This window comes from Mirounga leonina, unplaced genomic scaffold (genome assembly GCF_011800145.1).
Source record: "Mirounga leonina isolate KUSES-001 unplaced genomic scaffold, KU_Mleo_1.0 Mir_114, whole genome shotgun sequence".
Lineage (NCBI taxonomy): Eukaryota > Metazoa > Chordata > Mammalia > Carnivora > Phocidae > Mirounga > Mirounga leonina.
Window position 1 is genome coordinate 22,684,606 of NW_023270265.1, and position 21,686 is coordinate 22,706,291.

Consider the following 21,686-nt stretch of genomic DNA (forward strand, 5'->3'; position numbering starts at 1 on the left):
AAAGCAAAGGAAATAAAGAGGGGGAATGATAAATTACGTTTCTAGAAGCAGGAATAGGTTTTGAGGTGGAACTTAGCAGAATTTCAAAGAGCAAGCCCGTTTAGGAGCTTTGGAAACGGCTAAAGCATTTGTGGAGGGATTAATAATCCCACTGAGCAGCCCCTAGGATGTATACGGGGCTGTTGTGATGTGAGATAAAGCAGATTCAATCCACACTGTAAAGGTTTTAAACGCCAAACTGAGGCTTCAGAACTTTCCTCTGCGGGCATCGGGAGCCATCGAAGGTTCTCAGCAGGTGAGTGGCATGACCAGATTGGCCCGCGGAATGATGATCAACGTTGTAATTTGTCTGGCGCCCTCCTCCGACCTCTGCCCGCCCCTCGGGCCGGCTTCCCGGTAGGCGGTGGCGGAGATGTCGGGCCACGCCGAGCACCGGGTCGCGCCGAGGCGGCGCGGGTTGTTGCTACCGGGTCCCGACCAGGGCCGCCGAGCCGCCGCCGACCGCTGCACCTGGGCCCGGCCCGGCCGCCGATTGGACGGCTCAGGGTGACCCGGCTGTATCGCGAGACGAGATTGGCAGCAGCGGGGCCGCATGTGCCCCCGCGCTGGCTTTGTACGCGGAGCCGCCTGCCGGTCCTTTAACAATGGGCGGCGCGAGCGCCCCGGCGCTGGGCCCGAGCTGAGGCCGGCGCTTCGCGGCCGACTGTCCGCATCATGAGCGGGGCCGGCGTCCCAGGCACGCCGGCGGGGCTGGGGCTGTGAGGGCCGCGGTTCCGGGTAAGGGAGGCCGCCGTGGGGACCGGCAGGCCTGTGCTGGGCGCGGGACACCGGACCCGCCCGGCCCGGCCTTTTGTTCGCCTTTCTGGGGCCGCGCGATCCCCTGCGCTGCTCCGGACGAGGAGGCGGCGGCCTGGGTGTGCGCCGGCCCCGGCGGGACCGCGGGGAGGCCCCCCGGGAGGAACGAGCTCCCGGGCTCCTGCAGCCGGGACCCGGAGCCAGGCGGGCTTTCGTCCGTCGGTTTGTCCGCGGGAGGTTTTCTCCTCAGGGGGTCTGCGACTGGTGTCAGTCTCTCGGCTCCCCGCGGCCGACGGGAGAATTCGAACCCGGGACGCGGGGAGCCCTCAGCCGGGCCTCCGCCTCCAGCTTCCCGTGCGCGCCGCCGGGGCCGCGCCTTGGGAACTCGGGCCCAAGTTGGACCCCTTTGCCCGGCACCCAGGCCGGCAGTTCTCAGCGTGAGCCCGCTCCTCCTGACTGGGGCCTTATGCGCGGCGTCGGGGAATTGGTTTGCATCGGTGCTAGCTTTAGGTCGAGGCGGGTGAAGAGGAACAGCCACCCAGGGTGGCCTGAGGGCACACCCCTCGAGGAGGGGGCGCGGAGGGTCGTGTGGAGGGTGCTGGCCGTGACCGCGTCTGGGGTGTGTCTTACAGACTGAAGTTGCCGCGTCTGGGCAGGCGCGCCGCCCGGTCCCATGGAGCTGGAGGGACAGTGGTGGCGGGGACAGCTGGCCGCAGACATTCATCAAGCGCTTCGATACAAGGTAACTCCGATCCCGGACTTTTCCTTGCAGTGTTTTGTGCCAGTTTGTATAAATCTCAGCTCCCTGGGAAGTGCGGTCGCTAGTTTCCAGACCAGAAAGGGCGCGTTTGCTTATTTGCTCGAGGTTAATTAACTTCTTAGTTTCTTCCTTTGGATGTATCAGAAGAACCTGCAACTTAAATGAGGAAGGGGGTGGGGCGCGGTATTTGGGAGAGGGAAGGTGGAACATGACTTTGATACTGTGCTTAAACAGATGTGTGTGCTGCCTTTCTCTTGGGCAGAGTAGCCCTCCTTGTTCTGTAGTTGCTCTTGCATTGGCTGTTATGTCACATCTGTACATTAACTCCCCAGCCTGTCCACTAACTTGCTGTAAGTCAGACTTTGGACAAGTTACTTAATTTTCCTGTTTCCCAATTTCCTCATCTGTAGAATGAATAATAATAATGGAACGTGCCTTGTGGGGGCGGGGATTGTGAGATTAATGAGCTGATACTGTACATGAGCTTTAGAACAGGGCTTGGTATATAGAAGCACTAAGCCATAACTTATTTTCCCTGAGACCCTCAGATTTGCGGGCTGTTCAGAATGCCTTAAGGTAGGAATTAACTGCTGCTTCCAACAAATGTAAGGCAGAAAGTACACTTAATATATTTAATAGATGTTGGTAGGGAGAATTCACTTTTCTGGCATAATGCAAAGTCTGCGTATTGTTGCTCTTAAGTAACAGTTTTACTCTGTCATATCCCAGCTTAAGGATTTATCTCTGCCTCTTTGATAACCAGAAGAGAGACCAGATCAAAACTATCCCTAACTTGACTCATTTTCACCAAGGGTGGAGATAGCCATTTGTTATGTATAGAAAATGAGAGAGAAGCAAAGCACTGACTCTTTAATAAAAGGGATGCTGACTGTTGGAGTTGGGAGATCCTGGGATGATAATGAACTTGTATCTTGATTTTTTTTTTTTTTAAGCCGGGTTAACTAGATTAGAAAACCTAATTCTAACTTCAATTGTTCCAACTGTACCCTTTTCTGAGGTTTAAGATTTCTAAATGCTATGTATTAATTCTGACATTCAGCCTCTTAGATGGACTAAAGACACCTCAGCCCCCTAAGAGGTTTTTCCTATCACAAAAAAGTCTCAACTGTGGAATGGTTCTCTGGAATGTTAGGAAGAGAGTTTCAGGTTTTCCACTTTGAAAATTGTCCATATACTTCTTTTTTTTTTTTTAAGATGTGGTCTTTTAGTTTTATTTTTTATTTTTATTTTTTTAAAGATTTTATTTATTTGAGAGCGAGAAAGCGTGTGAGAGAGAGAGAAGGAGCAGTGGGAGGGGCAGAGGGAGAGGGAGAAGCAGACTCCACTAAGCAGGGAGCCCAGTGTGGGGCTCCATCCCAGGACCCCTGGATCATGACCTGAGCTGAAGGCAGACTGAGCCACCCAGGGGCCCCTCAAAAGATTTTTCTTAATGGACTTCCATGGTTTTCAGTTATTTTATGTTTAATTTTAATCCTGAATGATTTCCTGAATTAATTTTGTCAGTTGAGGTTGGAAGTGGATTTTTTTTTTTTCCACAGACTTGTTGAATACTTTTTGTGTATTAGGCTCTGGGGAGGATTGAAGGAATAAGACACAACCCTGTACTAAAGTTGCTTACGAACTATCAAGAGGATGAGCTAGCACAGAGTCTGAGGGAATGGCACTGAAAATTACCTTGGGCCACCTGTGGCATGCTACCCTGGGTTGTCTTTATTTTATCTTTAAGCCGTGTGTAAGCCACATTTGACACAAAGGCCACACTTTTTTGAATAATTTATGTTAATCAGTAAACTTGAGCATCGTAGAACTGGAAAGAACCCCGGTTGTAGTACACTGAAGTCAAGGAAAGTTAAAATGAACTTTTCTCATTAAAAAAAAAATAATAATACATGTTAATTCCAAGCTGTTATTTAGGTGGTTTAGTTGGATAGTCATATGCTTATTTACTCAACATGTATGAGTACCTGCAGTGTACAAGGTGCTATGCCAGGTGTTAAAATAGTAATAGTGAATGAGAAAGGTATAATCCGCTTTACGTGGTCTAATCTCCTATAAATCAGAGCATCTCAATTTAGGTCTTCCTTTGGGCAGGTGCCATTCAGACACTATGGAAGGTATTCTGTGTTTAGATCCAAGGTGTATAGAGAAATAATTGCTTCGACCAGCATTGTATCTACTAGAGAAGGGTAAAAATGACAACAAATGGAAATTCTCTTCAACCCCAAAAACCAGATGTATTGTTTTTGTAAAATATAATTACACTCCCCCCCAAAAAACCCTACAAAGCAACTGTCTTCTTACACCTATGTCTTCTCATTGTTTGCTGTATATACTAGTGCCTTAGGATGCTTGGGAGGTATTTTCAGGAGTCTTTATGACAGATGCGAACAATGCTAGCTTGTGAGAAACATTCAGAAAATATCCCACAGAGTTGTATTTACATTTGTGAGTATTCCTTCTATGCCTTTATTTCCATCCTGGCTGGACAGTAATCTGTTCTGGGAAAGGGATGGCATTTGGGGTGGGGAGCTGACTGGTACTTGAGACTGGAGATGGAGATGACAAGTCCAGGTCTCAGTGCTTTGGTCCTACGGGATTCCGAGAAGCAGGGAGGAAGAAGAGTGTAAAATTCTGGAGGATCAGGAATAGATAGTAGAAAAACCTTGTAAGCTGAGAGAAGCACAGATTATTTCCTCAGCTTGCCCAACAGCAGGCAGTACCTGGACAAGGAGAACGAAATCTGACAGCCATCTGGTAGGCACTTGTACTTTACCATTTAAAATGACAGAAGGAGAATGTATTCGTTAAAAATCTCCTGTTGGTCTTTGGTGTTCTTGCCTTTGTTTTGTCCACATTTCATAAAGTTAATATAGTGAAAAATAAAGTCCACCAACTACAGTGTTTTCCAGCTGTTTCCCAGTGAGCTTTAACACCTTGTTCAGGCCTCTTTTATTTATTTTTTTTAAAGATTTTATTTATTTATTTCAGAGAGAGAGAGAGACAGTGAGAGAGGGAACACAGGCAGGGAGAGTGGGAGAGGGAGAAGCAGGCTTCCTGCTAAGCAGGGAGCCCGATTTGGGGCTCGATCCCAGGACCCTGGGATCATGACCTGAGCTGAAGGCAGACGCTTAACCGGCTGAGCCACCCAGGCGACCCTCAGACCTCTTTTATTTTTATTTATTTATTTTTTATTTTTTATTTTTTTTAAAGATTTTATTTATTTATTTGACAGAGAGAGACACAGCGAGAGAGGGAACACGAGCAGGGGGAGTGGGAGAGGGAGAAGCAGGCTTCCTGCGGAGCAGGGAGCCCGATGAGGGGCTCGATCCCAGGACCCTGGGATCATGACCTGAGCCGAAGGCAGACGCTTAACCGGCTGAGCCACCCAGGCGCCCCTTTCAGACCTCTTTTAAAGAAAGCCTAACCTGACTTTGCTTTTTCCCAGCACTCCATCCCCTGAGCTGGGTTAGATCTTCCGTCTCAGTGTTCTGTAATACCCTGTGGTTACTATATTATATCCTAATCATCTCTTTGTTTTGGTTTACCTCCGCAAGAGAGGCTTGAGGCTGTTAGCCAGCTTTTATCCCTGGGGTTAACACAGTATCTGCTACATAAGAGATGCTCAATAAATGTCATGTGATGACAGCAAAGAAAGGTGAAGTTTAAAATTGTAACTCATTTACACCATTCTAAAGATCTGCAGAAATGGTAAAAGAGGAGATCCTGGGGGCTGCATGAGAAATCGGCATGTTCCTTTTATTGGGGGAGGTTAATATTTTTTTTCTCTTCAAAGAACCAAGCAAGCCTAAGCCAGTAGTTTTTTTCCTAAATAGCATTTGTTTATGCTTTTCTCACATGCACAAAAATTTGAAATGGCCTATTAGTCTATCTACCAAGTAACTCTTATTAATATTTTTTAGAAAAATTTTTTTTTAAAGATTTTATTTATTTGAGAGAGAGAGGATGAGAGACAGCACAAGAGGGAAGAGGGCAGAGGGAGAAGCAGACCCCCTGCTGAGCAGGGAGCCCGATGTGGGACTCGATCCCTGGACTCCAGGATCATGACCTGAGCCGAAGGCAGTCGCTTAACCAACTGAGCCACCCAGGCGCCCCTATTTTTTAGAATTTTTAAGTGATACATGCATATGGTTAAAAAGCTTTTCCCAACCCTCACTGTTCCCTGATCCCCTAAGGTTACCACCGTTGTTGTTTTTTTCCTGAAAAGATACCCAATAAATTAGTATATATGCAAATATTTTTTGTTGTTGATACAAGAGGTCAGAATATATATTCGCTGTTCTGTACCATCCTTTCACCTCACCATCATTCAACTCATTCTATTTATGTTTTTTTTCTGTATCAACACATTTGGATCAACTGCCCTTTATTTTAATGTCCACATTGAATTGATGTCCTATGGTTTATCAGTTCCCTGTTGACGAATGCCAAGCTTTTTTTTATTGTACTTTTTTTTTTTGAGATAATTGTAGATTTACATACAGTTGTAAGAAATGATAGAGAGAGATCCTCTATACCCTTTACCCCGTTTCCCTCAGTGGTACATCTACAGAACTTTAGTATAATTTTCACAACCAGGATATTAATATTGATATAGTCAAAGATACAGAATATTTTTTTATCACCACAAGAATCTCTTATGATTTGTAGCCACACCCTCTTCTCTCCCACCCTTATTCTCCCCCTTAACCCCTGGCAGCCACTAATTTGTCCTTCATGTCTGTAATTTTGTCCTTTTAAGAATGTTATGTATGTGGAATTACGAGTATGTGACCTGGGATTGGCTCTATACACTCAGCAATAAATCTCTGTAGATTCATCCAGATTTTTGGATATCAGGCTTTTCCCACTATTTTGCTATAAAAACGATGTTGCAAAGGACCTTCTTATATGTAGGGTAAATTGCTAGGTTGAAAGGTATTTGCAGTCTGCATTTTAAAAAATTTATATTACCTAATTTCCCTCCAAAAGGTCATGTCAGTTGTCAACCTGACCTATTAAATACATGGTAGTTCCTATTTCCACTCTTGATAGCATAAGCAAAAGTTAATAAAATATAATCTGGGAAGTGAAAAAGTATGTAATTCTTTAGTTTTGAATGAGAATAGCCATCTTTTTATATGTTTTTGACCATATTTAATTTTCCTGTAAACTGTTTATAAATGTTGCCTTTTTCGTTTTAAGATTTTATTTATTTACTTGACAGAGAGAGACACAGCGAGAGAGGGAACACAAGCAGAGGGAGTGGGAGAGGGAGAAGCAGGCTTCCTGCTGAGCAGGGAGCCCGATGCGGGGCTCAATCCCAGGACCCTGGGATCATGACCTGAGCCAAAGGCAGACGCTTAACGACTGAGCCACCCAGGCACCCCTAAATGTTGCCTTTTTCTTATCGATGTGTATGTGTAGGATTTCTCTAAATAATAGAGAAATTCACTCTGTCCTATGTGTCAGAAACATTTATTAAATTCATCTATTCTCCTGATTTGAAATGCCATTGTTATCAAATCGATTTCTTTATCCAAGAAAAATGGGAGTCGTGAGATGGAGTATGTATGCAAGTCTTCCATACTCCTTTAGAATTTTAATGTTACCTTCATAGAGTGCTGAAATATAAATATTTTTTCTAGATGTTTTAATTTTTATAGTTACTTTGTATGGAATCTTCTGTTTTCTAACCAGTTAATATGTAAATAGGCTATTGTTGTTTTTGTTTTTAAGATTTTATTTGACAGAGCACAAGCAGGGAGAGCGGCAGGCAGAGGGAGAGGGAGAAGCGATGCTGGGCTCCATCCCAGGACCCTGGGATCATGACCTGAGCCAAAGGCGCCCCCAGGCTATTGATTTTTTTAATATTAATTTTGTGAACAGCCGTCTTACTGAATACTGTTTATTTTTTCTGTTGGTTTTCTTGGATATAAATTCTATCATCTAAAAAATATTTTTTTTCCTATTACTGACTTTTGATTCTCCTTTTCGAGTCATTAAACCTTTTCTTTCTTTTTTCTATTTGGATTAGTTAGTGTTCACGGAATAATGTTAAGTAATATTGCAATAGCAGGCACTAGAATGCTAATCCTTCTACTGTTTTATCTTCAAGTGAGATGCTGGCTCTTTAATTTGAGGTTTTTTTTTTTTTTTTACCTTCCCTCCTTCATCAAAGAAATATACATCTGATATTATTTCTCCCAGGGTCACCTTTGTCCAGATGCTATTTTGGCATCTGTCAAGATGATTGTGAATATTCATGTGTGATTTTTAAATTATGATTTATAGTAGTAGATTTCCTGCTATTAAACCATCTTTGAATTCCTGGGATGTACTACAATTGATGATATTCTTTGGATATACTATTAAATTACATTGGCTAACATTTTATCTAAAGTTTTATACCTTACTAAGTTAGATATATAACTTCGGTTTTTGGTGTTTGTTTATTGTAAAATGTCCACAACATAGAACTTTAACCATATTTAAGTGTCCAGTTCAGTGACTTTTGGTACATTTACATTCTGCTACTTTCACCACTCTCCATCTTCAGAACTTTTTCATCTTCTTTTTTTTTTTTCAAGATTTTATTTATTTATTTGACAGACAGCGAGAGAGGGAACACAAGCAGGGGGAGTGGGAGAGGGTGAAGCAGGCTTCCTGCTGAGCAGGGAGCCCGATGTGGGGCTCGATCCCAGGACCCTGGGATCATGACCTGAGCCGAAGGCAGACGCTTAACGACTGAGCCACCCAGGAGCCCTGTCATCTTCTTAAACTAAAATACATTTTGTTTATCCATTCATATGTTGATGGATTGTTTCCACCTTTTGGCTTTTGTGGATAATGCTGCTGTCAATATATATACAAATATCTTAGTCCCTTCTTCAGTTCTTCTTGGTGTATACCTAAAAGTGAATTGCTGGATCATATAGTGATTCTGTGTTTAATTTTTTTTGAGGAATTGCAATACCATTGTTCAGTGTCTGTGCAATTTTATATTCCCACCATTACACAAAGCTTCCAGTTTTTCACATTCTTATCAACACTTGTTAATTTTGTTTTCTGTTTCTATGGTTATTTTGCTTTGTTGAGAGAAAGAGAGGGCTAGAGGGAGAGGAAAGAATCTCAAGCAGGCTCCACACCCAGCATGGAGCACAATGCAGAGCTCCATCTCATGACTCCCATCTCACAGCTCCCAGACCTGAACCAAAATCAAGTCGGATGCTTAACCAACTGAGCCACCCAGGTGCCCCTGTGTTTTTTTTGATAATAGCAATCCCAGTGGGTGTGAAATGTTATCTCATAATGGTTTTGATTTGCATTTCCCTAATGATTAGTAATGTTGAGCATCTTTATACGTGTTTATTGGCCATTTATATGTCTTCTTTGGAGAAATGATTTTCATATCTTTTACCCATTTTTAAGCAAGTTGTTTTTTTGTTGTTGGATTGCATGTATAAAAGAATTCTTTATATAATCTGGATATTAACCTCTTGCCCGAATATGATTTGCAAATATTTTCTCCCATTCTGTGGATTGCCTTTTCCCTCTATTGAAAAGAGTGAACTTTGATACACAAAAGTTTTAAATTTTGATGAAGTCTCATTTATCTTTTTTTGCCTGTGCTTTTGGGGTCATATCTGTGTAATTTCCTGCTATTGTGATACCTGTTGGGTTTAGTTTTAGTATTATGCTGATCTCATGAAATAATTTAGAACCTGTCTTTCTCTATGCTGTGGAAATACTTTAGTACTACAGAAAATTTCTAACTTGAAAAAAATGGGTTCATACAATTCTGAGATTGAACAGCAATGAGGGGAGAAATTTTAGGTATATGAAAAGGTAATGGCAAAAGAGAGCGTCATAAAACTGCTAAAAGGGAAACATGCTTAGAAGATACTAGTGGATGAATACTAGTCTCTACCTTCCATACCTCTGCAAGTGTAGTAAAGTATGTGACATACCAGGAGCATATTCACTTCCCTGTTACCTTCTGATCCAAAGCTTTGAGCTTTCTGGAAGGGCTGTGTATGTATTGTGTGGTTGGGATTTTGATAAGGATGTTTTTCTGAAAACACCTGGTAAGGAAAATAAGATACAAAAATCTTGCTGGAATATATCCATTCTGTAATGCAAGAAACACAATTTTTCACATCAGAAATGGTTAAAAATGAAGGAGAAAAGTTTGGTTTTAAATTTTAAATCAAGTGCTGTTAATTAATACTGTTCATTATCCTTCCAATCAACTTTTTCATGTTTGTGTTTCTTTCAAGAAAAGTGTTCTAGGCACTTGTTAACACTAATATATTGGGGGGGTCGTCTTTGCATTGTGCAGGTATACTACTCCTACGGGCTATGTTAGACTAAATATTGTTCCTCTTGATACAGGAGCTGAAGTTGCCTTCCTACAAAGGCCAGTCCCCTCAACTAAGTCTCAGAAGGTATTTTGCTGACCTGATTGCCATTGTGAGCAATCGCTTCACCCTCTGCCCTTCTGCCCGACATCTTGCTGTCTATTTGCTGGACTTATTTATGGATCGATATGACATATCTATCCAGCAGCTGCATTTAGTTGCACTTTCCTGTCTGCTTTTAGCAAGTAAGTATGAACCTCATGTATATGACTGGAAATTTCCATTGTTTATAATAAAGAAAATGTATGTAGAGCTCAGTGAAATATCACCAGATTCCATTCATTCCAATTTACTAATATCAGAAAGTTTATGTTGAAAGTGCTTCTTGGCATAATAATTTTTAACTAGACATTAAGAAGGGGCTCTGCAGTCTTTTGAAAACATGTTCTTAAGCCCTACATCCTGAAGATTCTGCTACAAAAGTCTAGGCCACTCCAGATCTACTGACTCAGAATCTGTATCATGGGGCTCGAGTTCCAGAGGTGATTCTGATGTACTTTTCCAATTGAGAACCATTGCCTTAAAGTTCTCAACTGCGAAAAACTGTGCCCCACAAGAAATAGTTGGCTTTGAGTGAAGCCGGTTTTGGTTTTTGTCACAACCTGGGAGGATGCTGCTAGGATCTAGTGAGGAGAGGTCTGGGATGCTACTAAATTCCTACAATATACAGGACAGCCCCCAATAAGGAATTACTGGCCCAAAATATCAGTGGAACTAGATTGAGAAACTCTGTCTAAAAGATACTGTACTCTTGTATTGTTAGAATACCTTCTACTGACTACATAATGAGTTGGCTTAATGAACTAAAGATTCACAGGCCTCTGCTACAAATGGGGAGGACTTTGCTTCTGCAGTAGGCACAGTTCCGTGGTCAGCTGCAAGGTAGACTCTGATAAACCGTATTTGTTACCTGATGCAGAATGTACTGGTGGGTCTTTTGGTGCCTCTTTCTTTTAGCTTCTTCCTGTAAATTATTTCATTGTTAGTACCTTGACCAAAGAGAAAGAGGATGAGTAAAGGAATTGAAATTGGGTTTTTCTTCTTTTAGTAATGTGAGAAAGATTGTATATAATATTGAAATTGAATTCATTACTCTTTATATTATTTATGACATTACAATAGGAATGTAAACACCACTTTAAAGTAGGATGTAGAAATACCTACTGCCTTCATCTCTAACCCCCACTTGAGGTTTGGGATCTTGTATGGCTGCTGTCTAAGGAACATTCCCCCATACCCTGCCACCAGAGTTCTTTCTAGAACAACTTTGTTCTTAGACTGCAAGTAAACCTAAAACCAAATGCAGACCTGTGTAATCATTTCTAGGACAGATTTCTTTTTCTACCCTTATTATTCCTTTGATCTGATTTTGTCTCCTTGGAGGTCTTTTTTAAATTATTTCAAATCCTTTGTGGACCCGGCTGAATATAAATAAACACAGCCCCAGTAATGACTTCCCACTCCCTATGGGTTAAGGTAGAAACTCCTTAATGTAACATTTAGAACCTTTCGTCTAGACCCCGCCACCTTTCCAGTCTTATCGTCCCACCCTATTACCATGCACCTTGAGCCAAAGTCTTACCAGAATACCATCTATTTCCTGAAAATCTGTATTTCTCCTTTAATCTGTTGTCCTCTAAGATTCAGACACATCACCTGTTCTTCTCCCTCTACCCAGAAAGCTGGAGAGGTAATACTTGCATTTATAATTAACCTTTAACCTTTAATCAGAGTGTCATTCTCATAAGCAATCTCATGTACAATTCTGTATATGTTTCATCACTGTCTGTGAAGCCCTTTGTGGTTTCATAGTTTGCATAGGACTAGAAAAACCCATCCTTGACGTATCGGATGTGTGAGAATCCACACATGGAATGGTTTCTTGTTATCCTACAAAATGTTAGTTTATAATAGGATCAGTTTATAGAAGAGAGATACTGGAAATCACATACACAAGTTAGGTTATTTTAAAAACTTTGGATCGTTAATGAAAAATGATTTTTGCCTGTTTTGGCTGTCACTGTGCTTTTACCACTACCAAGTCCCATTTGCTCTATGCCTGAGATTCTTAAAAGTGTGGTGCAGACCAAGTGGGAGATTCTTGCTGGTGGACTGTGAAATTATGAATGATGTAGAGTTCATGGACTGACTTACATTTGTGACTTAAGTTTACTTACTGGTAACTTATCCCCAAAGAATTAGGGGATACTAAACTAGATACTCATAAACCACATGTTATTGCGAAAGTTCACTGGGGACTCCAGTCAAATAATCTATTAAGATTTCTGGCTACCATGCAGTGCTTGGCATTGGTGCCAAGTTTCTGCAATTTGTACAGTTTGGGGGAAGGATACTTTATTTGCACACCATCTTAGGTTGATTGGAATGGAGTTTTCAGCTGTTCTTTTTTTAATTATTGTTAGTTTAAGATTATGATCAGTTTATTTTATTGAAGATGATTTTGCACATTTTCCAGGAACTAGGCTTTAGGATTTGTATTTGCTGTGGTTCAAATATGAATTGTTAATCAGCTGTTACTGAAAGAGTCAGATACCTCCTCCTTTTGTTCTACTGACACCCCTTACCCTCTCTTTCCCTGAGAGAGAATTGTTTTTCCATTGTTCCTTTCCCACTGGAGAATGGAAGAGTATGAGGTAGGTGTCTCCCAGGGTCTCAGCCCCTCCAGGTAGGTAGTGGGCAAGAGTTCAAGCTGTCAGGGTTGTAAGTTCAAGCCCCATGTTGTGTGTAGAGATTACTTAAAAATAAAATCTTTCTTTAAAAAAAAAAGTTCAAGCTGTCAGCTCTGTGCTTGGGTCAGGAATCAAAGAGGCTGGCTCTTAGTAGTTGGCTACAATCTCTCTTGCCTCTGCTCTGTAACTTTACTGCAACAAAAGCACTTAAGGTGCTTATAAACTAGTAGCCTGTTTTTAGTATCTAATGTCTGGTTTTTTTTAAAGATTTTATTTATTTTTATTTGAGAGAGAGAATGAGATAGAGCATGAGAGTGGGGAGGGTTGGGGGAGAAGCAGACTCCCTGCTGAGCAGGGAGCCCGATGTGGGACTCGATCCCAGGACTCCAGGATCATGACCTGAGCCGAAGGCAGTCGCCCAACCAACTGAGCCACCCAGGCGCCCTCTAATGTCTGTTTTTAATTTGTGGAATACATTCTAGTGTTTTTTACATTCTTACACTCTTCTTACCTTTGGCAGCTCTCCAGTTAGGTTTCATAAACTTTAAGTAATGCTTATCTCCTCCCAGAATGATTGAACTTTGTATGTCCTTTTCCAGCTGCTACCTGCTTTAGGATGGGCAGCCTGTTGTGTAAAAGTGAAGAGCAGCTTACAGCTGACAGGACTGGGTGACAGTTGGATTCCACTTGTTAAGTAGGATGGGAGGCTGTCTCTAGTTTGGCCAAAGATCGAGCACAGGGTATAAGTTCCAGGTAATATGCATACCCAGCTGCCTGTGTTTGCACTATTGGAAGTAGGAAGAAAGGACCTACAGACTGTCCTTGATTGGAGAGGAGGGGTATGCAGTGTTTTAGAGTAGGGATTACAGTGATGAATTTCCTAGGTTTGTATGTCTTGTCAGCAATATGAATTTCAACAGCCCTTAAGTCTGAAGGTACTTGTCCATAAAATGAAAATAAAGACATTTAACTGACAAAGTTGTTGTGAGGATCAAGTGGGTAAGATGTTTAAAAGCACATAGGAAATTGAAACAAAAGTCAGCATTGTAATGATTAATTCTGCCATAATCTGTTCTGTAATCTTTAATCTGGCTCCCTAGCCCTAAAGATTCTGGCTCTTTCCAGAAAAGTCTCCAATTATCCTGGGAAATTCTGAAATTCCAACTCTTTGTCATGTATACCCTGGCCTCCCTTGGCTTCTTTGATCAGCACTGAACTTGTGGAGAACATGAAAGCAGTCTTGGAGATGAGGCTTTTGATAATTTGTGTAACTAAGAAATGATCGCAGAATCAAGATGAAGCCAAAGTAAGATTATAGGCTGTTAGTAGAAAAATCTGTGATAAGTGCTTGTTTCTCCTTGCTTACCAGTAATGGGTTGACAGAGCTTTTTACTTAATTAACTGAAAGGTCAGAATTTTATCTCATAGTTGATTTGATTTACATCTCAATTTTTAATGAGAATAGAACCTTTTATTCCCCCCCCTATGAATTGTCTTTTCCTGTTCCTTACCTGTTTTTCCATTAGATTGGTAGTCTTACAAATTTGTGAAAATCCTTGGTATATATTAAGGATGACTTTTTTCCCTACTCGGTACTAACAGAATCAAATGTGGATTGGCAGAGCTTACAGTATGACATTTGATCCTTGCCCTTCTGCCACATACCTGCCGTTCACTGCTGGCTTTGAAAATGTGCTCGTTTCCATGGCTGATCTGAGCATTTCCTATAAAGGAAAGAAAGTCTGATGTTTTGTTTCTGTGGCGTCTAATTCCTTATTTTCTGGGAAGCAGATGTGAATTTCCTGTGCCCTTATTTCCTGTTTGAGGCCTTTATCAATATAATCACATGGCTTCTGGTATTTCCTTTCAATTGAAGAAACTGATGTTTGGGACCTGTATGTGGTATTACAGATAAGTAGATTTAAAATACCCATGCACATAGCTTTCAGCACAACAAAAACTATGGATACGAATGCAGGTACTCACTGACACTGTCACACATTTTGAAATCCTTTAGTTTCCGTGATTCTGAATATTTATGTCACTATATATAATGAAAAAGTTCCAAAAAACATAAGCCTGAATAAAATCCCAAGTATGGTTATTTATGTAGTTCAAGGTTATTTTTAACTCTACATGTCAAGTTGCAAAGGCTTTCACACTTGGATTAGCCAAGTACTTTATAAATACAGAAACCACGTAGATGCTTAATAATATTGACATCTTGTCTGTTTTGATAGTTGTCGTTCCCATATAACCCAGTGCAATACTTTGATCTAGAAGTACAGATTTGGGAATTCAAACATAAGTCTTCCTTTTTGGCTTCCATTTTTTATTTGATTCAACTTACTTGACCTTAAATGAATTGGCCAACCTCACTATCTTGGTTTTTTTGAGCTTTGAAATTAGTCATATACAATTTTGTTTTCAATGTTGAAAGTTTCAGGAAGATAATATGGAACATTCTTGATCCTTGAGTTAAACAGTGAATTATGGTGTATTAGTTTCTTCAAAGGAACTTCAAGCATGATATAAATAAACACATGAGTTTTTACGATGGTCCTTTGAAGTGTATTGCTAGTGTCACTGCTGCGCATGGCAGGGTACTTACTTGAAGAACCTTAATGATTCATCCAGAGGGACTGAACTAAATTCCTGGGACATTCTCCACTCTGACACTGAGAGCGGTGGTTCCTTTACTGTGTCTTTATGCAGTGATGATGCTGGATGACCATGTTCTAAAGACCACGTTAGTGCATTTGGCTGTACTAAGTATATCATATCGGAAAAACTTGGGAAATTCTTCTCTATGTGATTTGAATTGGGAAGGGCTGTCTAGATTCTTTAAAAGTCTGAATTGTGTACTTTTTTTTAAATCAACTCCTACCCACAGCAATATTTAGTGTTAAGAATAATTTAGATTTAAAGAAGGTCAGAATTTCTGAGGCGGGAGAGGAATTCTCTTTGGGCTCCAACTCTTCTTCAAGTCATGAGCTTTGACTCTCCTGGCATAGGAGACACAGCCTTCTACTCCAGTTCTCCCACCCTCCAAGCAAAGACCCAAGTAGTCAGCAGTGCTTTTCCCCAGCCCTGAGGCAGGCCCACTGGGTCCAGTCCATTGAACATCTGTCCCGAGGGCCACTGCCATTTGTTGTAGTACCTCGGGTGGGTGATACAAACCCAGCCCTTCTGGAAGAGAAATTTCCCAGTGAAGCCTGCCTGGTTTCTACTGCTTGGCAGTCTTTCTGGCTCTTCTCCAAAGTATGTTTTTAATGGATAAAATAAAATTAGAAGATTTCCAAGGAAACCAAATATGTTGAAAAAGTTATCAAAATAGTAAAACAAAAAATTTTATACAGTAATATGTAACATAGTCTAACAACTGTAATTTTGAGCAAGCATAAAAGCTGTTGTGAGAAATCTGTATGATAGATTGTGTTGCATACAATTAGGAATAATTGCAATATAATATGACTGTTTTAAACTTTAATGTAAAATAGAACATAATACTAGAAGGTAGAAGGTTTTAGTTAATTTCCCTTCTTCTATGGACCACTGTGGAATGAACCCAAAGAAACTTGAAGACAATTCTTTGGTTCTATTGCTGCATCTGGAAAACCATACTGGTAGTTGATAGTTTCAATTTTCTCCAGCCATAAGTTCTAGAGATACCTAAAATGAATGATTTTTGTATAGTTAAGATTAAAGTGTAAGATGGTACAAAACCTATAGGAACATTATTCTGGGGCTAGAATTCTGAGGGAATTCTGTTTCTCAGCTGTACATATGGATGAATATTTCCTGAAAAGAAGTTAATGCCTTAGAATAATGAAGTCCAGCCATCAGATTGTCTACTTCTATTCTGCTTTCAGGAAGAGGTTATAAAAGTAGATAAAAAGTATCCTCCCCTCCCTTTTTTGCTAACAGATTTAGCTAGGTTTCTGTTTTGAATTCTGAAGAGGAGGCTGCTCTGTAGAATGAGAAGGCTTATTAGATATTCACCCAGTTTTTTTCTCCTGCTGTCTCTCTAGAATTGAGATTGTTCTGAAAAATACACCAAGATGAAACACTTGAAGCTTAGCTACTTTTGATTTCAGATAACTCCATATTTTCAGATAATGAAGTTATTCATTTCAGATAACTTCAGACATTAAATTCTGTACACTTTCTTCTATTCTAAAATAAACTAATTTTCTTCCACTGACCACTGCCTGTTCTCCCTCCCCAAAAGAAATTTCCTGGAAATACTCAGCTGGTGAGATCTGAGAGAGTTATTTTTTCATTGGCACATAGGACTATTTTCATTATGTAGTGTCACATAGGTCAGCATGTTTACATGTTCCATTTTTTTTAGAGGAGGGTGAGGGACAGGGGATGGGGGCAGGAGGAAAGAAAACACGCAGAATATGAGAGCCAGAGTTCTGGCACAATTGTATCGGCCCGAGGTAGGAGAAAGAATGTCTTTGCATCTAAATCTTTGCAGTGAGACAGCAAATCCCATAATATGATGGCTTGTGTAACCTTTCTTTCTCTCTCTCCCCCCCCTTTGCTTATAAGGTAAATTTGAAGAAAAAGAAGATAGTGTGCCTAAGCTGGAACAGCTCAACAGCCTGGGTTGTATGACTAATATGAATCTAGTATTAACAAAGCAAAATTTGCTACATATGGAACTGTTACTATTAGAAACCTTTCAGTGGAACCTCTGCCTTCCAACAGCTGCCCATTTCATTGAGTATTATCTCTCCGAAGCAGTACACGAAACAGATCTTCATGATGGCTGGCCGATGATTTGCTTGGAGAAAACGAAACTCTACATGGCCAAGTATGCAGATTATTTCCTGGAAGTATCTTTGCAAGGTGAGTCATTGTGGATGCCAGGAGATGACATGGGAGCTGGTGACTTGTGTATTCTGTTGCTTAAGTTCATTTTTGATGTCTCCACAGATTATGCCTTTCTAAATTATGCACCTTCTTTAGTAGCTGCTGCATGTGTGGCTTCTTCAAGGATTATACTTCGTCTTTCTCCAACGTGGCCTACAAGACTGCATCGTCTTACTGCTTACTCCTGGGATTTTTTAGTGCAGTGCATTGAACGGCTATTGATGTAAGCCTCCTTAATCTTGTGTTTGTGATTGCTCAGTATTTTTCTTCATGGATAAGGGGTCCTACAAACAACTTCTCGCAAGCCCAGAGCTTTTAGGACACCGGCCCTGACCGTTGCTGGCTGCCGTGAGCAGTGCTTGGCGGGAGGCTGCACCTGGGCTGTTTCCTGGGGAGAGGCTGTCGCTGCCGTCACGATTCTGGGTACACGGCATGCTCTGCGTGAGTGAGCCCGTAACCCAGATCACTCCGGGCAGCTCTTGCCCTGCTCCTTCTTTCCACACCTTTGAATTGTGGCGCCACCAGGGTGTCACCAAAGGGGCAACGGTGTTCAAGTGCTTATTGTGGATATATTTCCCAAGCAGGAAATAGGCCTCCAGGCTACCAGCAGCGAGTTCCCAAGGTTTGTGCCAAAGGAAGGAGCTTTTTAGAAGGATAAGAGTGAGATCGCACCGTTGTCGGAATTCCGGTTAAAGTGACTGCCGTGTAGGCGGTGGGGCCGTCCGCGGAGTCAGCCGTTGAAGAGTGGAAGTACCGTTATTAACAGTTTTCTCTCTCTCCGTACAGCGCGCATGATAACGATGTGAAAGAGGCAAACAAACAGAGAGGCCAGGCGGGGGCCCAGCCGGCGCAGCTGAGTGTGCTGCAGTCAGCCTCCCAGGCCTCGCGGCCAGTTCACTTTCAGCAGCCCCACTATCTCCATCAGACGCACCACACCCCGCTGCAGTACCGCCATCCTGTAGCCGAGCAGCCAAGCTGCCCGCAGATTGCATCTACCACACACACCTCGTCTTACACACTACAGACGTGTCCTGCTGGCTTCCAAACCAGTGTGCAGGGCCTTGGGCACGTGCAGACTGGTGTCGGGATGTCCCTGGCAATACCAGTAGAAGTTAAGCCCTGTCTGAATGTTTCTTATAACCGGAGTTATCAGATAAATGAACATTACCCTTGCATCACTCCCTGCTTTGAAAGGTGATGTTATGTGAAGGTAATTCCTGACCCAGGCTGTTCTGTGACTTGAAGCTCTGGGGCAAGCTTTTTGTAAAGTTCTCTTCAAAAGGAAAGGGATCCAGATTGCATCAGAATGCTTCGGATACCAGCATTAGGAAGACAGAATATCCCTTTCAGTGTGCCACGAATACCGGGGAGGACTGAACCAACACTGCAAACACTTTAACAGTATGTATATCAAATCCTGTTAAAACACATCCTTATATGACAAAAACTTTCAAGCCCTGGCTGATGGTCCAAATATTTCAAAAATATTCAATACAACAGAAAATTTGGACAGACTCTAAATCGCCATTTTGAGATTTGATCTGTGGTGGGCTCTGGGCCTAATGTTGGCTTATATGTCAGAGACTAATGTTTATCTGTGGACTTGCCAAATGGTCTTTTTATGAAGGAAAGTTACAGTATTAATTTTTGAAGAGGTCCTTTTTTTTTATTCTGCAGTTTTGAGTTACATTTTTGGTCTATAAATGAATTTTTGACTGAGTTTAAACTCATGAATTGCTATGCTCTACCAATCTGTGCAGTAAAAAAAAAAAAAATTTTTTTTTTAGATGAGTCTCTATAACTTCCTATCTCAATATATAGGTATCTGGATTTATGTACTAAAATTAAGGGTGGAGTAGATCTCTTAAAATCATGGTCATAAATTTTTGTTGTTTTTTTGCCCTAAGTGATCAACCTCAAATCTTTAGGATTAAAACACATTTAACTCAGGGAATTTGTACTACTTGGAAACACTTAACTGTAATGCAACATGCTTTGGGAATGTTATAGTATGAACTACCTTTATAACATAGGTTAATAACAATACTCTTGCTAGGATGTGTTTTCAACTGAGAACCTAATTGTAGCTTAGAATGAATGAAGTGGTTCCTATCATTCATAATCCATATATAGGTTTTGCATTTCTCAGTGCAATCAATGATTTATACTCAGATTTGCTGTTACTCTAGAAGTTTTTTCAAGGGAAGGCGTAACGGTAAAATGTCAGTACTAGAATGAAGTCCTGTAGGTTTATTTGGAAGTGGAATGTGGCCAGGGTAGTTCTCAGGTTGTGCTAGAGCAGCACGTTGTCACGTGGAGGGCAAGTTTTACAAGCAGCCTTGCAATCCAAGCCCATCTGTGTATCAGCGAAGGAACCCAGTACTGGATTGCAGCAGCCACTTGGATTACATTAGCCCCAGAACGGCCCTGGGACATTTCACTGTGTCGGTAATGAGTGAAAACAGCAATAAGTCGTCATTACAGCAAGGGCAGTGGGGGGGAGAGAGTTCGGGGGGAATAAAAAGTAAAAAAGAAAGCATTGTAATAACTGAAACTATACATTGTGCTCTTATCTGTGGGAGAAGAGAGATTTGGTGGAGGGAAGCTTTCTGATTTAAAAATTAGTGAGGTGTGTCTTTTTGTTTGTGTTTTTTTAAAGATAGCACTTGAATAGAAGGGAAACTGCATGGCAGGTGTGTGACTGCCACAATATGCATTGAAGACAAACTTATTATAAAGACGTTGTGGGTATGCAGCTGGAGTCTCAGTAATCACGCCGATGGCTTTTGTTAGGAAGGGAAGGGACTCAACGCAGTAGTGGATTGATCAGATGGCTCCAGTGGATAAATGTGGGTGGGTGGCTTCTGCCAGCGTGAATTCCTAGAGAATGTCCTCTCCTTAAAAGAATGGTAACTTTTATAATTAGAGTACATAGGGCATGATGTGGATTTATTAGTCTGGTAGATAAAAAACCACTCAGGTAAGAACACTCACTCATGGCAGTTTTCAACCCTGAAAATTGTTTTTCTGAAAGTATAATCACTTTTCCTCTTTACAGAAGGCTGCTAATTGGATTTTGGTAGTTCTTACCTCAAAGAGAGCTTGAATTATTTGGGGGAAAGTGGGTTCAAAAGAGAATATATCTTTCACATTCACATTCAGAACCCAGCATCTGGAGTCCAATTTTCAGTATTTTAACTACCTCAATAATGCTATGAATGTAAGATATTGGGATAGAGATCCCAACTTGAAACAACAACCGGTGCCTATGGTAATTTAATGTCTTGTCAAATGCTTTTATTGATTGGTTTAAATGTCATTCTTGTTATAGAAGAATATGCCTTTTTAAAAAGCTTATAACACTTTCCCAGTTTGTATTTAAAAAAGCTAAAGAACACTGGATTAATTTTGTGGGGGGTAGAATAAAATAATTAATTGGTTACTATTGCTGCATACCCAGGGTGGGGTGGAATGGGGTGGTTGGAGAATCAGAACTATTTTTAAAACATTAAGTTTCAATATAAATAATAGCTCACAACTGCTAGCCTTGCGGGATGGGGGTGGGGGGAGTTGTGTGGGTTTTGTTTTGTTTAATTTATTGGTTAGTCTTTAAAGTAGGTCTTTTTTTTTTTTTTTTTTGAGATTACTGGACCATCATTAAATGTGTACTGTGAAGAGATTAATGATATGTATAAAGGGCTTTACCAAAGTCCACTAAATAAACACTACTCAAGTACAGACTGCAAACCAAAATGTATCTGTGTTGTGACATTAATTGCAAATAGCGAGTATGGTGCTAAATTCTACACCAATGGAATTAGATGAGTGCTATGCACTTAATTTTAAAATAAAACTAGTTTTCAGTAAAATGGCTTTAGCGTTTTGTTTTAAATATATTTGACATATATTTGTAGCTTCAGTGAACCATGTCATCATTATTAGTCAGACTTGGAATCCTAATTATATTTACTAAAAGCCATCCAGATGTAGAGTATAACTGAAGTGGTAGGAAACTCTTGTCCATTGATTATGTATTCATACTGAGCATCAAAGCCCACGAAAGTATGTTGGACACAGCTTCTGGCCTTTTGAGCTTAAAATCAGTATATTAGCAATTGCAGC

General features: G+C 41.1%; 1 protein-coding gene across 2 annotated transcripts; it reads left to right on the top strand.

Moving 5' to 3' along the window:
• The first annotated feature begins 592 nt into the window (after positions 1 to 592).
• CCNJ (cyclin J) lies at positions 593 to 21,424 on the top strand. Of its 2 annotated transcripts, XM_035025912.1 has the most exons (6): positions 594 to 777; positions 1,428 to 1,537; positions 9,968 to 10,178; positions 17,241 to 17,540; positions 17,628 to 17,787; positions 18,351 to 21,424. In XM_035025912.1, exons 2-6 carry the CDS (start codon positions 1,469 to 1,471, stop codon positions 18,760 to 18,762), a joined length of 1,152 nt encoding a protein of 383 aa, XP_034881803.1. In that variant the 5' UTR covers positions 594 to 777; positions 1,428 to 1,468; the 3' UTR covers positions 18,763 to 21,424. The 2 variants fall into 2 exon arrangements, with proteins under 2 accessions (XP_034881796.1, XP_034881803.1); XM_035025905.1 differs by having other exon boundaries at positions 593 to 777; positions 17,241 to 17,787.
• The last annotated feature ends 262 nt before the right edge of the window (positions 21,425 to 21,686 follow it).